We start from the raw sequence: 21,007 nt of genomic DNA on the forward strand, positions 1-21,007 counted from the left end.
CTGCTTTTCTCTCCTCTGAAAAGACTCACTCTACTCTGACACAGTACAGAACGCTGTTGCCTCTAGACCTTAATTTCTCAGTACACATTTCTTGAAGGCAATGCTCATGCTTTGTTCTTCATGTCCCCTGGCCTCTGTTGCATCAAAGCCCAGGATTTGGGGCTCCCAGTCTTCGTACCTTGATGTATTCTCTGACCTTTGGAGTAGTGGTGCCTCTGAGTAAAGTGTGGTTTGGGGCTAACTCCAGCGGGAGGGAGGAGGACACTAAAGTGACTCACAGGCTTTAGTTCAGAGTAGCAGCTGGTAGTTCTATTAACTGAAGGAACTGCAGTTATATTACATTTCCTGCCCCTCGTGGGCTTGACTGACTGTGACCTGCTTCTGGCAGAGCCATGTCCTCACCTTTGCGTTGCCTTCCTTTCTGTCCTTCACATGTCTCCTCCTGTGTGTCCCTACTACTTCACACATGCGTCCTTTATGGAAACAGTGACAACCCGGTGTGTATCTCTATACCATTGTGCTCCAAGCTTCAGAGAGTTAAAGCCCGGGTTCTTGCATTCTCAGTGCTCTCACGAGCTATGAACTATTGAGGAAACACATAGCAGAGCTGTGGACTAATCCTGCTATTATTGGCTTACTCTAAACCTTAATAGTTTTGTGAGTGAAAGACTGTGGCTGTTACTGTGAAATCAGATACTGAAAACAATAGCATCACTAACGACTCAGTAAATTGTTCTCATATTGTCACAACAATTCACAAATTATTCTAAAAAGTGTTTGATAGTATCTTCGTGTTGATTAACTGTAGCCGAATTCTTATCATTTGGTCATAGTTACTTCTTATAGCAGATGAAGAAAAAAAATCTCATTCACTACAGAGACATTCATCAAGTATTTTTCTCCCTAAAGGTAGAAATCTTAGAATAGAAAAAGTTTCATCATTTCCATCAGAAGGGTTTTGTGCCTTTGTGGGAAAGGCTCGATCAGTGAATGGGTCCTTGTCCTTGTTGGCATGTGCACTTCATTGACTTCTCGCTGACACTGAGTTTTAACTTGGAAGAGAGTACATGATAGGAAAGTTTACTTAGGTCATTCCTGAACTCTGAATACCATGGCCAAGTGACATTCTCCACAGGATGCCCTAGGTATAGAATAGAGTTGATTTCCCAAGGAGATAGCTGCATATAATTCACATTGCTCCATAAGTTTTCATGTGCAAAAGTGAACAAATGCCTCAAAGTGAGTCCCCCCCGCCTCTGTGTATCTGTGTTTGTGGGGGTAGAATGGGACAAGCAAACATATAACCAGAAAACACTAAATAGAAGACAAAAGTGTAGGGGAAAGACTGACCTTGTCAGGCTTTGAGAGTGCTAAGGCCGTTGAAGCTTTCTTCATGTGTTGCTGCCTAGGTGTAATTTGGTCTCTGGATAGTAGGAGACAGTTCACGTTGAGAAAGGGCAAGTGCCCTGTAAGATGGTAGTCACAGAGTTGACTGTGGTGCTGTATTAAAAAAAAAAAAAAATCAACTAAACTTATTTATACTCTTAAGCCAGGTATTTGTATCCAAATAAGGGGAAATGTAAACGGAAAGGGTAATAACTCCTTTACTCACTGTAACAAAATGGAAGCAACTAGGAAAACCGCTGTGGCAATAAAACTTTAAACCTGGATATTGCCAAGTGGTGGTTACATACCCCTTTAATCACAACCCTCAGGAGGCAGAGGCCGGCAGAGCTCTGTGAGTTTAAGGCCAACCTGGTCTACAGAGTGAGTTCCAGGCCAGCCTGGGCTACACAAGAAACATGTCTGAAAAACCAAAACAAACAAAAACTCCTCCATATAAACGATGTAGCACAGTACCTGGCATGAAATACCACAAACTGTTTCCTGGTAGATTGTTAATGATGCCAACTTGAGTTTTATTAAAATAACATGTCTAAAGCTTGGCTTTAACATTGAATAGCTATGACTTGGGCTAGAGAGATGGCTCAGCAGTTAAGGGCACTCACTGGCTGTTCCAAGCACCCACATGATGGCTCATGTCCATCTGTAACTCCAGTTCCCGGGATCCAGACTCAGCTTCTGGCCTCCCCAGACACCAGACATGATTATAGTGTGCACACATACATGGAAACAAAATATACATATAAATAAATCAGTATTTTAAGTATACAACCCTAAAAATAGTAATTATTAATTAAGACGAGTATGTTCTGTAGTCTAAACCTCTAGTGAAGGAATAAAAACTGCCACTAATGTTAAAATCTGCCCTAACTTTTAACAGATTTGAAATTGAGTTGTAGTACTTGCTTCAGGATGTCTCTGCCATTGACACTGCTAAGTGCCTTCTTGTATGTTCAGCTGTGATGTATCCTGGCCCAAAGCCTAACCAACAGTGACTCTGAAGTGAGAGGTGAAGGAACCAGCCACTTAGATAAATAGAATTTTAGCTGTGAAGGAGCACTTAGTCTTCAGTTCCAGCGGGCAGGGCAAGTCCTGGGAAGTAGCCCCCGAGTTGGGATGGTAGATGACATCTGCAGGCACACTTGTGTATTGTGAGAGAGTGTGTTAGTGCCTCGACCTTCGTAAGAGACGCTGGGAGTACGGGAGAGAAAGTCAGTGATGTTTTATCTGTTTGCTTGTTTTCCTGGATAATAAACAAATTAGTGTGCACTGAGTCTGGGTTGTGGACCTAAAAGGACCTAAAAGGATTTCTCCCCATATACATTAGCATGCTGTCAAAGATTGTTTGCAGTTTCATGTTCATAAGAAGTTAACTGTTGTTGTTGTTTGGATTTTTTGAGACAGGGTTTCTCTGTGTAGCTTTGGAGCGTATATTGGCACTCGCTCTGGAGACCAGGCTGGTCTCAAACTCACAGAGATCCACCTGCCTCTGCCTCCTGAGTGCTGGGATTAAAGGCGTGCGCCACCAACGCCCGGCTGTGATAATTGTTTTTGTATTAAAATATTTCTAGATAGTAACATGAGTAATATTGTCTTTGGACCCTGTTACATCTAAGCATTATTTTAAAAATTATATAAAAAATGAAATTTTGAGAATATTCTCTAGATGTGGTAACACATGCCTGTGTCTGAGCACTTGGAGGCTGAGGGGGGAGGATCATGAGTTTGAGGGCAGTCTGGGCTACATAGTAGGGCCCTGAATTGGAAAATGCTAGAGAAATGTGTATAGTGAGTTAATTAAGACATAGTGAATTTATTTATTTGCACTTAACTCACAACCTTTTAAAATCTGAGTTTAATTTTATTTTGCTTTGTGTAGATAGATTCAGTACCAGTGCCTTAGGGGAAACTAAACATGTCACTTCTGCAAACAGCTCCTGCCGTAGTTACAGACCTTTTCTTTCAGGTAGTGAGTTTGGGTTATTTAAAATATTAGAAGAAGGCAAAGCAAATTGTTAGGAAAAAAACACATTGCATTTTGTAAATGATTAAGAAAGCATCTCTAAGCAAAAGGTAGATAAAAGTAAGAAGATTCTTCCGTCTAGGAATAACTCTACCCTGAGAAGGGACTGCATGATGGCTTAAGGGCTGGCACTGACAGAAGTCTGTATATTCAGGGTCCCTCTCTGCCTTTGATTTGATTTCTTCCCCTTCAGTGCTGAAGCTGGCTTTGTCCTCTTATTCGGGAAGCCTTAGAAAACCCGAGGTCCAGCCAGGGGTCTTAGCTCTAAACAATGAGTATTTGCAATATTTCTTAGTTGCAGTTTTCAGGTTGATTCAGGTTCGTTCGTGTTGGCCAGGTCTCTCAGAGCCTGTGTGGATTTGAATTTCGGCTCCTTGGCTCTTTCTCAGGGTTGGCATCTTCACTTACTGTCTTACTTTGTTCCTTCTTGAAGACATACCAAGACTCAGTCAGTGTCTGTCTCTCTCTGTCTCTGTCTCTCTCTCTGTCTCTGTCTCTCTCTCTGTCTCTTTCTGGATCTAAAAGACACCAAGTTACAAACATTGTTTGTTTTATTACTATGTTACATTGCAACTACTGGGGGAAAATCTTTGTGGAGTTGAGAAAGTTCAGGCTCAGAATTCCTGGGTCTCTCACTCTGTGTTTTAAATATCAGGATCTCCTTTGTTTGGTAAAACTTTGCCGTAATGTAAAAAAGACTCTTGTGAGTTGTATGAACCTTAACTTTTGTTTCTTGGGTTTAAAGGCAATCCAGCATCCAGCGGATGACAAGCTGCAAGAGAAGGCATGGGGTGCGGTTGTGCCACTAGTAGGGAAATTAAAGAAGTTTTACGAATTTTCTCAGAGGCTAGGTAAGTGTAAAACCTTGTCATGTTTACTTTCCTGCTTAAGACGACAGCAAAAACCATGCTTATTAGGTCGAGAATTTTTGGAGGACTTTGTGTTCACAGTACTGAGTTGGGTGTTGTGCAGGTAAGGCAGGCTGTATGTGAGCACACGGTAATGTATTCATGAGTTCCTCCGCCCCAGGCGTATGAGTGCTTCAGACAGAAGGAAGCCTGGTTTCTTTGTTTGCTTTAGAGTGTCAGCGTAAGAACCCACGTGGTAGAAGTGTTCTCCATATCTGTAACAAATTCTGTGCGTTCCTGTGTGCGTGCGTGTGTGCGTGTGTGCGTGTGCGTGCGTGCGTGCGCGTGCGTGTGCGTGTGTGCGTGCGTGCGTGTGCGTGTGCGTGCGTGCGTGTGCGTGTGCGTGTGTGTGTGTGTGTGTGTGCGTTCGTGCGTGCGTGTGCGTGTGTGTGTGTGTGTGTGCGTTCGTGTGTGCGTGTGCGTGCGTGCGTGCGTGCGCGTGCGTGCGTGCGTGCGTGCGTGCGTGTGTGTGTCTTTTTGTGATTACTTTTGTGTCTTATTTTTTGAGGCATGGTCGCTTACCTCACCAGAAGCTTATCCTTTAGGCTAGACTGGTTGCCAAGAAACCCCAGGGATCAGTCTGTGCCTGCTGCAGCCCTGAGCTTAAGGCGTGTGCCACCATGCTTGGCTTTTACATGGGATCTGGATATCTGAATCATTTTTGTGCACCAGCTGTTTGTTGCTGTAAGTTTCAGTGTAGGTTTGTTTTCCTATGCGTGAAGACGAGTTCTTCAGGTGTCTGCCTTTTAGTCAGGTATCTCTGCGTCCTCTGTAATCTTTGTCATCTCAGGTCTTCTCATCTTGGTTACTTTGACTACGGTGTATTTATGCTTAGTTAGCATCCTTTGAAGTCGAAGTGCTCAGATTCTTCTGACGTTGTCTTGGTCTCTTGGTGTGTATCAGTGAAGAATGAAAAAACAGACCAAAGTGGGTGGATTTAAGTGGTTTCTGGTGTTGTCGATGTTAGAAATAAGCTGGTGCAGTGTGTCCTGTGGGTGCTGCTCTTCAGCAGAGGATATGCTAACACTTTATGACAAAAGTTTTCAACTTTCCCGCTGTTTGCAGTGGGCTCATAGGTGCTCACAGACCCTGAACCTGCATGAGACTAATCCAGGCCTGCTGCATCTGTGTCAGGGTGTGCAGTCTCATCTTCTTGTGGGACTCCTAACGATGGGAGCAGGGGCTGTTCTTGACTCTTGCACTGGCTTTTGGGACCCTATTCCTCATACCGAGTTGCCTCATCCAGCCTTCAGCTTGATATGCCCACTTTAGTTGATCCCATGGGAAGCCAGCTCTCCCAAATAGAAACAAAGGAAGAGTGGAGGGGGTACAGAGTGGAGATTGGGGGGAGGGGCACTTGGAGGAGAGAGAGGAGGGAAATGGATTACCCTATCTCACAGGTCAGTAACCTAGTTAATGTTTCTGTTCTGCTTGCTAGCAGGATAATGCATTTATTTGCTTGCATGATAGATTCAGTGTTGTTGAGTGAGTGGCTGATATTTTAATGGCACATAAATTTGGTATCTCAAATATGTATTAGGTCTCTAAGATCAGCGATAGTTCATGTTAGGATTTTGCGGCAGCCCTGTTTGACTCTTACTAGCTGAACAGTCTTGATCACATCCAGAATTTCAGTATTCTCCCCAGCTGCCTGCATCTCTTAGGCCTCTCTTACTTCTCTGTTCTCTTCTTACCCCTCCGCTGTGGAGCCAGAGATGAAAATAAATACCAGGCCGCTTGGGGAATGCCAACAGTTGTTGAGTTGTACAAATCCTCAGCATCCTGCAATAGTAATGAGAGAGTTTGTGGCCTTAGCTGCAGCGTGTCCATCACAAAAGACAAGTCCCTTGTTTGTTAGAGCATAAGCTAATATTGCCAGACTAATTGGAAGACACTGGCAGTCTCATTGGCCAGAGAAATTTTCTGTGTTTGTGTTGGTCTCAGGCCTACAAGCCTTTCCTATTGAGGCAGCTACCCCTGTTGACAGTAGACATAATGCTTTGACTCACCGAGGTTGTCTTCTGTTTCAGGGGCTTATGGAGTGCATTCAGTATGTTGGTTGTTCTCATCGGCCTTTTTTGTATTTTGTTTGTTTGTTTGGTTGGTTGGTTGGTTTTTTGAGACAGGGTTTCTCTGTGTAGCCCTGGCTGCCCTGGAACTCTCTCTGTAGACCAAGCTAGCCCTGAACTAAGAGATCTATCTGGCTCTGACTCCCAAGTGCTGGGATTAAAGGTGTGTACCACCACTGCCTGCCTGATAGTTTTCTGTTTTAAGTACTGAATTATTTGTTTTGATTCAGACAAGGTCTTTGATAGCCTAGGTTGGTCTTGAACTGACTAACTTTACCTAAAGATGACCTTGAACCTTTATTCTTTTTTTTGTTTTTTTAACATTTATTTATTTAGGGTCTGGAGCGATGACTCAGTTGCTCTTGCAGAGCACCTAGGATCGATTCCTGGCACCCACATGTTGTAACTCCATTTCCAGGGGATCCAACCCGTATGGGTCTCATGCATGTACATGGTACACATACATACATGCAGGCCACACGTGCATAAAAAAAAATCTTTTTTTAAAAGTGTGTTTATTTGTGCCAAAGAACAGTTGTGGAAGTCAGGTTACAGAAGTTGTTTCTTTCCTTGTCCCAGTCTGGGTCCTGTGGATCTCCTGGTCTTTTGGACTTGAACTTTTTTGGGGGCGGGGGGTTATGTTTTCACTATGTGGACCAGGCTGGCCTTGAACTCATAGATATTTCCCTGCCTTTGCCTCCAGAGAGTTGGGCGCCCCCCCCCCCCCCCCATGTGCCCCATTGTTCTCTTGAACTTGTGATTTTTCTGTTTCTACTTCCTAAGTGCTAAGGCAAGCATGCCGGCTTTCTGTGGTACTGAGGATTGAACCAAGGGCCTTTCAAGCACTGACTCAACCTGGTTCACCCCCAACCTGATGTATTGATCTCTCTCTGTGTACACGTGTATGTGTACCAAATACTCAGAAGCAAAAGCGTTCACAGGAACGTGTTCCTATGTGCTTACTGTGCTGTCTGTGGCCCTCCATTCCCCAGTCATATCCTTTGGGTTCTTTCTGATAATTCAAGGTCTGATGTTTGAGAATGGTGGGATGGTGGCCTTTGGTGAGAATTGATGACAGTTGTCTCTGTGAAAGGAGCACTTTTTGCCAGGCATCCTCTTCTGGTCATACTATTGCCTCCTCTTGTTCTAATGTGACAGCTTTCTAAGCTGGGTAATGACCCTACCTCATCTGCAATGGAAGGACTGGAATGTGAGGTTACGTGTGTGCCTTACGAGGTACAAGAGTGCGTGTGAGGGGAAAACAGTTTCAGTTTAGGGTAGGGGCATTGGTTTTTTTCTCTATTTATTCTACATGTATGCTAATGACACTAGAAAGCAAAGTTTGGGGGCCTTTAGGACATAAGAAAATCATGAGATTATGCTGTGACCGGATGTTAAAGGAAAAAAAAATAGTATTTGCCTACATTTGATCAAGTTTCGGGGTTCATTTCAGCATTTTGGATGTTCAGGATGGTAGAGCTACCAGACAAGAGACACAGGAGGCTGTTTTCCTGTGTTCTTGGTGTGTAGTTCAGATTCGTGCTCAGCAGCATTTTGGATCTGAGCTTATTGAATTGATTCTTTTAAGGTTTTCATTCAACTGTAGCAGACAGCTTGAGTAGACGCAGTGTTAGCTATGACAAGGTGTAGGTTTGTCTTGGTTGTAGAGAGAGAGAGAGGAGACTGTTATAGAGAGAGAGAGAGAGGAGACTGTTAAAGAGAGAGAGACAAGACTGTTATATATATAGAGAGAGGAGACTGTGTTTGCATCTGGATGTTGGTTGGGAGTTGCACCCCCTGACAGTTGAACATCTTGGTCTTCTTTTCCTTAGAAGCAGCATTAAGAGGCCTTCTGGGAGCCTTGACGAGCACACCGTACTCCCCCACCCAGCATCTAGAGCGAGAGCAGGCTCTTGCTAAACAGTTTGCAGAGATTCTTCACTTCACACTCCGCTTTGATGAACTCAAGGTAGTGCACTTTTTATGGGAATCGTGGTTCCCACTGAGTAGTATTAGGGGAAACCTTGTTAACCTGTATTTAAATGATTTCTGCCCAACTGGAGAGCTAGACTTGAAATAGCAGCTCTTGTGGGGTGGCAGCCAGCGAACTAACAGGAGTCATTTGCTCATTGTAAAAACAAAACAAAACAAAAACAAGTAATCCCAGTTTCCTCTCTGGGTTTTTTTTTTCCCCCCTCTCTTTGTCTAGTTTACTTTACCTTTAATACAAAACTTCGTTTTTTTCCCCTCTCCTTTCCCCGCCAGTTTTTCTTTTCACTTTTACTCTTGTCCTCTCCCTCTTAATAGTGTTGATAGCAATAAATCTTGTGTGTGTATACAGGGCAAGTCTTAAAAATCAAAACAAACAAAAAAAACCTATTAGTTTTTTCTGGAACCCTGAGTTCAAATTATGAGACATTTGATTTTTCAAGATCTTGAGTTCCTTTCCTAGAAAATGAAATTTTATTTCCAACAGTGTTACTTTATATTATATTGTAGACAAATACTTTGGGCACAAAGTATTTATATGTAAATGTTTAGTCTGTTGGAGAAATGCCCTGTTCTCTTTTTAAAAACAAGTGCCCTTACATTCATTTTCTGTTTGGTTTTGTAATATCAATATTTTCAGCAAGCATTTAAGATATTACCTAAAATTATTGAAAAGGAGGAGTGCGTAATGCCTACAATTGAAAAATAGTCTATGGTTTTATGGTTAACAAGAATGCTGCTGGGTGTGGTGGTATATACCTTTAGTCTCAGCACTGGGGTGTTTGCGGCCTGAAGGTCTCTGTGAGTTCAAGGTCAGCCTAGAATACTTAGTGAGACTTTGTCTCAAAGGGGAAAAAATACACTGAAAAATTAAATAAATACTAAATGCTTTTTCGAGTATACCAGATAGTTGCTAAAAATGCATTACATTACATGAGCATTTGGAATGTAGCCGTCATCTCCCGTACATAACAGTGTACGTGTCTTCCCACAGATGACAAACCCTGCCATACAGAATGACTTCAGCTACTACAGAAGGACGTTGAGTCGGATGAGAATTAACAACGTACCGGTAAGCTCAGGGCTGGTAGTGGTCAGAGTAACTTGATTTCATTCTCCCTTAGTTCGTTCACACACTCATCAGACCCGCTTTTTGTTTGGTTTGTTTTTTTGAGACAGGGCCTCTGCATAGCACTGGCTGTCCTGGAACTCACTGAGATCCACCACCTTCTGCCTCCCGAGTGCTGGGATTAAAGGTGTGCATCACCACGCCCAGTTCGTTCAGATGCTAATGCTAGTGTTCAATAAAGCTAGTAATTATCTGTGACCACAGCTGTGGGCGGAGCGCTCAGACTGTAGCAAACCATATAGCATGCGGTCTTTTTCTGCTGAGTTAGCTCAGCCTTGGCAGCCTAGCTCCCGTCTCTTCCTGTCCTCCAAACTGTGTAGTACTTTTTTCTGCTTTCAAGGAATTACATATGAAGAAAATAACTGTATCATGTTTAGGGAATCCATATTGTGGTAATTGGTGTATTTATTAATATTGCAAAATCTCCATGGAGTGGTTGTTGTAAAATGGGCACCAGGCCAGTGCTAAAGGGTTTCTCTGTTCTTCATAGCAGTTTGGATATGTACAGACTGCCTGGTGAGAAGCTGATCGTAGTGTCTGTTTTCAGTAACCACCCCGTAAATCAGAACAACACTCAGTCTTTACCTTCTTCACTGCCACTGTTCCACAGGACACTAGAGAGATCTATCTCGGCTGGCTTGCCCTCGGCAATTAGATGTAAAGCCAGTAGTTCTCAGTGAGGCCTGCCAGGTTCCTGCTCATCTTGCTTTTTCATCTCCTCCTTTCCCTTTTCTCTTCAGCTCACAACCACTTCCTTCTCTTTTTTAGTTACTCTGTAGCAGCATAATTAATTTCATTTCTGGCCTTTTGGATTTGTCTGCTTACTATTGTGGGTTTTTTTTTTTCTTTTCTTTTCTTTTAATGACATTTACTTGGTATTCCTTTTGAGACTCAGAATGGCTTCCTGTTTGTAAGGACTGTGTCAGCATAGAGCGGATTTCAGGCCCTCTGCAGTCCACACTTCTACGTTAATTTTCACTCACTGCTGCCTCCTGTGACAGTGAATGTGTCAGAGTGTGCTTGGCTATGTCATGTTAAAAATGCATTTTCCCTCTGCCAATAAATAGAAATATCTTGTTCATTTATATGAAGTGTCCCATGTAAAGCCCAAGTCTTCATCCGTGTTTCTCATAATTTTCTTCTGCCATTGCCTGTCTTTTATCATGGTATTGTGTGGATCCTTTTATGTTGGTAGTGGAGGACAGGCTGTAATTTCATAACCATCCTTTTGTCTTCCAGAGCCTTTGAACAGTCTGTTGTGTAGTGAGATGTCCCATCCAGGTTTTACAATGCCATAATACCACTTAATATGCTTAGTGGGTAGTTGTTCTTTTAAAAGATTGCTTAATGTCGTTTGTAGTCTATTTATTTCTAAAGAGTGTATTTAAGTAAGTAGTATTTGTATATGAAGGTGTGAGCTTAATTTTTAAGATATTTACTAGATTGGTTTAATAAAGTAGATACTCTTGGACCTTTTATGCATGTCATCACATTTACTAATTTGGGAATTAATGTCAAGTGATTTCCATGCAGGCAGAAGGAGAAAATGAAGTAAATAATGAGTTGGCAAATCGAATGTCTTTGTTTTATGCTGAGGCCACCCCAATGCTGAAAACCTTAAGTGATGCAACAACAAAATTTGTATCAGAGGTGAGTTGCCGCAGACCTTTCTCTGCACCGGTGCTGTTCTGCTCACTGCATGGGCACAGCTGCCCACTTGCTTGCAGTCAGTCTGGAGGTCTTGAGTCCTGCTGTGATGCCATTGCCTTTGCTGACGCTCCCTGTCTCCTGTTCTCAGTCTCCTGTTCTCAGTTGACAATGGCACTGGTACAGTCACAATCTCGGGGATGGTCTTTAAGTTCCTTCTTGCGTTGCTCTCCACTGTTCCACAGTTGACTCTGCTGGATCCTCTCCAGTTCATCATGCTTATGAAAAGTTAACCCTGCTCCTGCGACATGCAGGATCAGACTGCCACCCTCTTATCTACTTTTATTTCTGCACTTGTTCTTCTCGTTAGAATGTTTCCCGTGGCCTGGAGAGATGGCTGCCATCAAGCCTGATGATTTGAGTTTGTAGACTAGAACAGGTTCTCTGCTGACCCCCACACTTACACCATGGCACAAGAGAGTACCCACATACCATCGATAAAATGTAATGAAATAAATGAAACTTGCCAGTCTCTTAGCCCCCTCATCTCCTGCATTTACAAGATTGTACAAGGTTAATTTTGCTCAGCTAATAGCGATCTCTCTTCAGGACTGCAGAGTCTTGGCTGTTCTGTGTCTGGCTTTGTCCCCTCATCATGGAACAGTGATTATAATCACGGTCATTGGCTTAGAGAATTAGAAATAGAAGTCAGATCATTTGCTTGTTTGGGGGATTCCATTAAGTTTTAAATTATTAAGTGACAAGCATTACACCTTTACTTACTTCTTTTGTTCTCTGTACACTTTGTAGAATAAGAATTTACCAATAGAAAACACCACAGACTGCTTAAGCACCATGGCAAGTGTATGCAGAGTCATGCTGGAGACGCCGTGAGTATTAGCCCATCTTTCTCTTCAGCAAGATATCCAAATACAAACTTGTCTGTGAGGAAAGAGAAATGAAGTTTATGCTAACCATCAAATGCTGAATGTGGGAATAAAGTCAAAATAACTTGTCAGCCTAGTGCGTTTCTTTTTGGATTCTGAGTACCCAGATAACTTTATTCTCATCCGAACAAGAATTGCATGATTCCCCCTCAGAGGGCTATAATTATATTCTGTTTACCACATGCTCTTACCTATTAGTTCCTGAATTATCTGAAGGCGTTTGTAATACATACAATTTTCCTATCAGCACCAGAAAGAATGTATCTTGGAATCTTTAATAAGATATGGTTTTTACTAGACAACTCACTTCCCAAAGTGTTCTTGCATACACTGTGTGGAGCAGAAGGACAGACACCTCCCACTGTTTTCTCCTGTGTAAGGGAATGGGGCCAGGAAATGCAGAGGTGCATGGTGCCGACCACCCTCTGCTGGGTTACAGTGTCCCCATCCCAACCACCCTCTGCTGGGTTACACTGTCCCCACCCCGACCACCCTCTGCTGGGTTACACTGTCTCCACCCCGACCACCCTCTGCTGGGTTACAGTGTCCCCACTCTGGGTCCAGTGCTGCCATCCCACAATGCTTTCTTACAGATCATAATTCTATTTCCTTTTTTAAAATGTTTTTGAGTGAGAAAATACGATTGAATCCTGTAATGTAATAGTGGGTTGAGCTCAAGATAGCCATGAAATGACAAGCTTGCTGCTGCGTTAAGCCTGTGACTTTTCTCACACTGCTGAGCACCCGTCCCCAGACTCTTGCCTCAGGCTGCTTTTGCTTTCTCTAGCATTGTAGAAGAGGTATTGTAATACCCGGGGTACAGATGTGGAAACTACAGTAGGTAGGGGGTTCATCCCTGTCCCTACCACATCTGTTTCCTCTCCCTAGGGGCTTGTGGAAAAGGGGTAACGTTGGTGTCCCTTTCTGAGATCTAAGTAGTACCAAGTGCAGGTGTGATCAGTTCATTGAAGACTTTGTGATGTGCCTCATCCGTACAAATCTCTGTCCTGCAGGGAATACAGGAGCAGATTTACCAACGAAGAGACAGTATCGTTCTGCTTGAGGGTAATGGTGGGTGTCATAATACTCTATGACCACGTCCATCCAGTGGGAGCATTTGCCAAAACTTCCAAAATTGATGTAAGTTGCGTATTGTTTGATGCATAAGGTTTAGTTTAAAGAGTAGCAGGCTGCACTCACAGACTCTGACCGTAGTCTATGATGTAGCTGGGATTGCTGCTGCTTCTCCACTGTCTTGTTTGCTGTCCAGTGTGCAGGTGTGCTAAGTGATTGAATGATAGGTGATTGAATGATGTTGTATTTCTTTGTAGGATCTCTAATAATTACATAACTTTTCTAATCAGATCCATTGGTAAATAACCAAAGATAAGGTTTATTTTGGGTTGTATACTAAAAGTTGGCCCTGGTGCTTTTACAGGAAAGCAGAAGGTTGTGTTTTTCTTTCCCTTCCCCGTTCATAACCATTTGTGACTGCTTTCTACTTTCCCTATCTGCCTGGAAGTCCCTATTAAAAAGAAAATGTTTTTCTCATTTCTCTACCTGTAGTTCTTGTGGTCATTCTTGAACACCAGCCTTCTAACTAGTGTTCGGTGGTTATTATCTGGTAGCTCCCCCTTGGTTACCACTTCAAGCTCTTTCTTTGTAGATCTGAGTTATGGATTGCTAGCTTGCATATGTGTTCGTTTTATATAAAGGAAAACTAGTTTCCTTGTGTGGTAACTGTGTCCCAGAATCTTTACATTGCTCCCATGTGCCTGTGACCATCCTCCTAGGATTTCCTCTTCTAGGGGGCAGCTTTGCTTCAGGAGATTAAGTGATAGCATTGTAGGCAGTGGTCGAGCATGACGCTCACCCCACATCTCTTCTTTCGGTCTCTGCTGCCATGGTTTTCATGACACCCAGGCTGATCTTGAAGTACCATCTTTGTTGAGGTTTTCTCCCTATGAGTAGTCTGTTGAAGACCCCTCTGATTGCCTGTCAGTTAGCCCTGCCTGAATCATCTGGATTCCTCTCTGTCCTCTGCTCCTTACCGGCTCCCTGGGAGACTCATCTTCCCTGGAAAGAGCAACTGCTGTGCAGTGTCTTTTTCAGGGTGTTTGCCCTTAGTTCATCAGTCTGACTGGAACTTCATCTTGACTGATTGCATTCCCAGAAAGCTTTGCCTCACTGAGAGACTGGAAATAATAGCATTTGCTGCAGTCCCACCACCAAGAGTGAATAATTTGGCATTCCTAGTATATGGTCTCTTCAGTTCTATACTTAAGCTTCCAATTTCAGTTTTGTTTGTTTGAAATGAGTGTTATATTAAAAAGTAGATATTTACTTTTTTTTAACTTTTTTTTCTTTTCTCCTCAGATGAAAGGTTGTATCAAAGTTCTTAAGGACCAACCTCCTAACAGTGTAGAAGGTCTTCTCAATGCTCTCAGGTATGTGACAGAAAAAGGGGTGTTAAATGTTTGAACTGCATCTAGAGGATACACAGTAACGTTTAAGCTGGGAGTGTTGCTCTTGGTAATGTTGCTTCCCAATAGTGATGCAATATTGTATAATGAGGGCTGTGTTTCTGCAGACAATTCCAGCTTCACTTCTTGGCTCAAAATTGGCTCCTTTGAGGCAGGATTGCTTCTTCTAACTTTAATATATGTGGGCTTACACACACTGGGATGGATGTCACCATTGCATGTAACTTCCTGGTGGATTTCTCCTTACATGTGTAGAGAATTACAGCTCAGTGTAACTGTTAGCCTGCCGATACGGCAGAGTGACTTTAGTGGGTGGTTCCTGTCCCTTGAGTAGCCAGCCTAGCGCCATTGCTGTCCACAATGTCTGCCTTGTCTTTGTTCTGAGGAGTCTTGGCTGGTGTAGTCACTGAGCTGTGCTGCATGGTATCTTTGTAAGTGGACATCGTAGTGCAGAGCCAACTAAAGCAGTTTCACAGCCTAGAAGCTGAGTTTCTATGCTTGATTATGTGAGGTTTAGGCAAAAAAAAAAAAAAAGATGAACTCAGAAATAGTTATATGGTGATGTCTATATCAGAAAGCAAATGCCAATTCATTTCAACTAAGGGGCCCTTCTCATGACTTTATTATGGAAAGTGCTCTGTGAGCAGTCCCTGCCTGAGTACAGGAGAACAGCTTTAAATGAACATTACAATGGAAAAAAAGTTTGTTTAATTAAATCCATATACTGCCAGGCTACCCACCCGGTTCTTAGAAATTTTCTTGTTTTACAGTGCAAATTACATTTTAATTTCAGCTGTGTAGGACACGGGGCCTGTTGACTTCTTTTCTGGATAGTGTTTGTGTCTCATTCAGCTTGATTTTTTATCTTCTAATCTGTTTTTCCTAAAGGGTCAGCCAGTCTCTACAGTCAACTGGTGTCAGGAAATCTATTATGAAGTGTTTTGCTAAAACATAGAAATAGCTAGGCATGGTATTGCACACCCTTAGATCCCAGAGGCCAACCTAGCTTACTTATTGAGAGCCCATCTCAGAAAACAAAAACAAACTTGAAGGTAGAGGAGGTTGAGAGTTTTAGTGTTCATTTTGTTCCCTTAAAGGAAGCATGCTAAAAGGTTAGCTAAGCTAAGGACCGGCAGTGCGGAGCCGTGTTGCTTTTAGAACTTACAGGTGGGCATTAGTGTAGTCTGGTTTCCTTAGTGTTGAGCACAGGACTGATGTCAAGTGGACCAGGACCCAGAGCAGAGGAAAGCAAAGGACGCTGTTAGTTTTTAAGTTGTAAAGAAACCTTGTGAACTCATTGTTTGTTGTGTGCATAGTCTGGGTCTGGCCCTCATCTTATTCCTGGGGTGGTATGCTAGTCAGCGTGCAGGGACGCGTGCCATTTCTCGTCGGCACATATTCCCAGTGCAGTCTTGAATGTGAGCCTTCTCATCCCCAGAGCTGGGGGATTCGGTGGCTGTGGGCACTCGCTGCGTCTGCACTTAGGTCGCATGAACTCAGCGAGAAGTACAGGTTCCCAGGAACCAGAGATGATGCTGAGTTTTGTTCCTTCAGTTTGATGGGCTTTTTGACTGAACCTGGGTGTGCTTCAGAGTAGATGTTTGTGAAACATGGAGAGTTCCAGGTCAGCACCTCCAGTGTCTCTTTTCTCGGATCTCAACTAAGATCTGAGTTACCACTCAGACCCTCTCATTTGAAGTAAATACCCTAGAGGGTACTTCCACACCCAAGCATTGCAGCCCTGTGTCTAATGCTGCTAATCAGGTCCAAATTCTAGACGTGCCCTTTGCTCCTCAGGAGCAGCTCCATGGTTGAACGTCCTGTTAGCTTCCTCCAGCACTGACTCAGCATCATGTCAGTCCTTAAAGGCTCTCGGGGCACTGGCCTCCATGTCCTCCTGAGCTGCTTCCCACCGGCAGCCTTTCTTATGCTCCGCTCCTAGGCTGGCTTTAAGATCAGTGCCTGGTTTTCCTAGTAACTCCTGGGAGACTCTGTAGACTTGCTTGCTGGTGTATTATTTCAAGGAATTAATTATTATTCGATTAAAGGAATTATTTAAAGTGTTTGATCTTAAAATAGCTACTCTTGGAGGGTTTTTTTGTTTTTTTGGTTTTTTTTTTAGTTCATTATGAGTTTGGATTTGCATGCTTGTTCAAAATGAACCTACCTGGAAATAAGAGAATATAGAACTTGGAGAATATAGATATTCCAGGGGACTTTAATTTTTTTCAAGACAGGGTTTCTCCGTGTATCCCTGGTGTCCTGGAACTCACTCTGGAGACCAGGCTGGCCTAGAACTCACAGAGATCCCCTACCTCTGCCTCCCAAGTGCTGGGATTAAAGGTGTGTGCCATTACCGCCTGGAAGGACACTGGTTTTGTGCGGTGTAGAGTGAAATTGTAAGGGGGCCAGGGTGTGAGTAAGTACTGTGAGTTCTGAAAACTCTCTTCTAGCATAGCTAGTTAAGTCTTCCGCTGTGCCAAGAAGGTACATACATTAACCAACTTGTAAACTCCAGTGCAACTTATAAAGACATATTTGGTCTTTGACAGTTTCATACATGCATTCAGTGTATTTGGTTATACCCACTCCCCTTCAATACACCTTTTATGTGTGAACATTGAAACTTGAATTTCATATGCTAGCACTGAATATTGCTCAGAGATCCAGAATCTGAAGTAGACATACTTAACTCCCATGCAACGCAAACAAATTAGTTGGTAGGCTGTGTTTGGTTCAGGGGCCATAGTTTGCCAGCACCTGGGATAGACCTGTAATTTTCCTGTTGATGAGAGGTAGTTAATTGTTTATTTCAGAGTTTGGCCAATCATTTCAGCAAGGTGCTTGTAACTAGGTGACCAGCAACAGGCTGCTCTGTTAGCTGGGGGAGCAAAGCAGAGTGAGTCTGATCAGGCTTAAAACTGCCGCACTAAGGTGTGATTTTGTGAGATTGACTGACGGCTGCTCATGTTGACATACTCAAAGCCCATGCAGACGTCCCTTCCTGACACTGACCACTGTCTGTTGCAGGTACACAACGAAACATTTGAATGATGAGACTACCTCCAAGCAGATTAGGTCCATGCTGCAGTGAGAGCTGGGAATCAGGCGTCGCTGCCGCAGTGTTCTTCACGACTGGGAATGCAGAGTCCTAGTGATTGCCATTAATCCTCCTTATTATCCTTGCTTTGGTTTCTTTCCTCTGTCCCTCCCCTCTTTTTTAATCATGTTCTTGTTCTCAAGACTTCTCTTCTGTGCCAAAATCGGTAAAGCTATACTTTGGAAGGGGCTTTGTCCTTCGCAACAGGCCATCCAAGGCAGCTAATTGTGCATTGCATTGAGGTCTCTGCTGAGAAAAGTTCTGTGACTTGAACTAAATATTTTTAAATGTGGATTTTTTTTGAAAACTAATATTTAATATTGCTTCTCCTGCATGGCAAAACTGCCTATTCTGCTATTTAAAACCCTCATGGATTTATTTTCTACTGCCGCTTTTTCATGTCCAGCCAAAATGAAATGTTTAAATTAACTGTGTTGTACAAATGGTACCCAACACAAACCTTTTTTAAATTAGTAAGAATTTTGTTTAAAGTTTTAAGTTTGCATTTTGACTTTTTTTTTTGTAAGGATGTATGTTGTGTGTTTAACCTTTATTAACTAATGTTAAAAACTGTGATGTGTGCGTAGAATATTACGTATGCATGTTCATGTTTAAGAATGGCTGTTGATAAAATAAAAATCAGCTTTCCTTTTTCTAAGTGTGGCTTGTTTACTGAGGTTTCTGAAATTTTTCCCTGTATATATTTCTGTGGAATGCATATACACATTACATGATTTTTTTCTTTCTCCTGGGGGATAGCTATGTCTTTTTCAGTTGTATTTTTCTTACTTTTGTCTATGTACATAAGTGTAACTGCTTTTAAAACTGTTGTATATAAGATGACCAGTGATTGTGCCATTAATTGACTTCTGTTTTGATTTAATCTTGGGTGAGTGGTGAGTGTAGTCGTAGAAGGAAAACCACATTTTCTCAGTTTCAGGAGTGAAAGGGCAGCAAGAAGCACTGGGTGTTTCAGAAGCAAGACGATCCCTTGACATTGGAGGACCGTGAGCAATAAGAGTACTTCCCAGAGGAAGCCGAGGACTGATCTCACTCGTGTTGGAAAGGGACCATGGGTTTCAGTTTAAAATCGTGACATCTACTGTGGTTGAGAGAAGGTCATCTAATTCAGTCTTGTCTGGGTTTCGTGACAAGTGATCTGAGGTGGAACCAGTTAAAGTGCTTAGCCATGGAAGAGGCTTCCCTCTGACCTTGTCTGACCCTCAGAGCACACAGCACTGGGGATAAAGTTCCTGTGGGCTTCGCTGGCTTCCCGCTCACTCCTTCCTCACTCCACACCCTCTTCTCCAGCCAAGCTGAAATACTTGCGCTTTACAGAATGTTCATTTGCTGTTGCTTCGTGACTCTGGTCTGGCTACAACCTGAATCTGGTTTCCCTTCTCCCCCTCATGACTGTCTGACCAACACCCAGCTTTCATCTTTTAAAAGTCAGCTTCTATTACTTCCTCCTGAACATGATTTGGATGGTCCTGACCATGTTTTCTAGGAGTCCTCTAACAGTATTATACTGGGTTTCATAGTGCACTCTGCGACGCGTCTGTCTACAGCCTGTACGTCAGGCCTCCCTCATTTGGAAGAAGGGCGTTTTCAGGTGAACATATGGACCTGTGGATGACATCGTCCTGCATTAGGGTGGGCCCTCACTCCACTGACAAGTCCTTGTAAGAGAAAAGGAGGGGGGAACACAGACACAGTGGAGGATACAGGCAAAGGCGAGCATGTCTTGAAATTTCCTGAAGCACACACAGAACCTGGAAGAGGGCCATAGAACAGTTCCCCTCAGAGCCTCCAAGAGGGCCCCACCCTGTGGCTGTTGGATTTCAGACTTGTATCTTCTATGATGGTGGAAAATAAGTTTCTATTCTAAGCCACGTAGTTTGTGGTAATTTGTTTCAGTCAGCCTAAGCACTGGCTACAACCGTCTCACAAACAGCCTGATAGATACTTCACACTTACGGACCTTTTCTGATACTCTGGAGAAATCACAGTGTTGAGATGCTGTGCAGGCCGAGAGTTTGAGAGAAGAGCCGTGCATTTTCCTCCAGTGTCCCAAGAAAGTTCTTGCACCGTCCCTAAATACGGATAGCTGCCAAGTTAGCGCTTGGATGGAGTGAATGAGTACAAATAAATAAAGTAGATGTAAAGTAATGCTACTGTGGCCTTTTCAGGTAACATGGTTCACGCTCTGCATGTTGAAGATTAAGTGGGAGGGGAAAAAAAATCTTTAACTCTAGCCTAGGGGTCAGTAGCCCAGGCTCCACCTTCTGTACCTACAACAGCCTGTGAATTAAAAAATGATTTTTAAAAGGTTGGGGAAATAAAGGATAACAAATGTTTTTTTAAGAATTGAAAAAATATTTTGTAGCATGAGAAAACTATATGAAATTCAAACTCCAGTGTTCATAAATAAAATTTTATTGAACATAGCCTCCTCATTTGTATATATATATATATATATATGTATATATATATATTATTTATGACTATTTGCTCATTGTAGCAGAAGAATTGTGACAAAGATCATATGGCCATTAGAAGCTAAAGTGCGTACTGTCCCTGAAGGGAATCTGTCACCCCCTGCCCTGTGTAGAAGAGCAGGCTTATTTGGCAGCCTTCAACAGCAGGGCACTGCCGCAGCACGGTGGAGGAGCTGCCTCAGCCGGGGAATGGCCTCATCCTCAGGTCTGATGTTTGCCACTCACAGGGTGCAAGGAGGGTTGTCAGGGTGTGCTGCAAAGTCTTCTCTGCTTTGGAAACTGCCTTCAGAGTGAAGGATTCTGGGACTGGGCATAGCAGAGGCCAGGCGAAGGGTCTGCTTGTTGACTTGACAGAGGTTGGCTCTGCTCTGCTGGTGGTAACTCTAACTCTGAAGCTGGCCTCCTTTTGCCCTTTGTGGTTTTCTAAAGCATGTCTGTCTGCACATGTCCCAGCCTGGTTTTGACCCATGTCCTCTGGTTTAAGACGTAGGGTAAGCTGTCATGTCATCTTGTCTGCCAAAACACCCATGGTTTTTTCCTCCAATCCTTGTCATTGATGTGTGGCACTTTCAACTTCTGTTTCCCTTGACGAAGATTTAGGTTAACATTCTGGATCTCCGCAGTATTTTAGGCTTACCAGGATCACTGGCATCTGTGTGCTCAAATCTAGTTTTTTGGGTTGAGATACTCCTTGTGTTAGAAGTGGCATTCTGGTTCCATTTGAGATAGCAGAAGTTGCCACACCAGAAATTCTTACAGGAGTAAGAATGGAAGGCAGTGGAAAGACCCGTGGATTCAGAGTCCTGGCAC

General features: G+C 43.1%; 1 protein-coding gene across 6 annotated transcripts in view; it reads left to right on the plus strand.

Moving 5' to 3' along the window:
* The window catches only part of LOC103162975 (CYFIP-related Rac1 interactor B), a 67,104-nt gene extending 48,747 nt beyond the window's left edge, over positions 1 to 18,357 (plus strand). For all 6 annotated transcript variants that reach the window (XM_027431681.2, XM_027431683.2, XM_027431682.1 and 3 more), the window contains 8 exons: positions 4,173 to 4,278; positions 8,237 to 8,373; positions 9,388 to 9,465; positions 11,056 to 11,172; positions 11,980 to 12,059; positions 13,130 to 13,256; positions 14,493 to 14,563; positions 17,630 to 18,357. In XM_027431681.2, coding sequence (XP_027287482.1) covers positions 4,173 to 4,278; positions 8,237 to 8,373; positions 9,388 to 9,465; positions 11,056 to 11,172; positions 11,980 to 12,059; positions 13,130 to 13,256; positions 14,493 to 14,563; positions 17,630 to 17,693 — 780 coding nt within the window. In that variant the 3' untranslated portion in view covers positions 17,694 to 18,357. The remainder of the gene's footprint in view (positions 1 to 4,172; positions 4,279 to 8,236; positions 8,374 to 9,387; positions 9,466 to 11,055; positions 11,173 to 11,979; positions 12,060 to 13,129; positions 13,257 to 14,492; positions 14,564 to 17,629) is intronic.
* The last annotated feature ends 2,650 nt before the right edge of the window (positions 18,358 to 21,007 follow it).

Source organism: Cricetulus griseus, chromosome 10, assembly GCF_003668045.3.
Source record: "Cricetulus griseus strain 17A/GY chromosome 10, alternate assembly CriGri-PICRH-1.0, whole genome shotgun sequence".
In the NCBI taxonomy this organism is placed as follows: domain Eukaryota; kingdom Metazoa; phylum Chordata; class Mammalia; order Rodentia; family Cricetidae; genus Cricetulus; species Cricetulus griseus.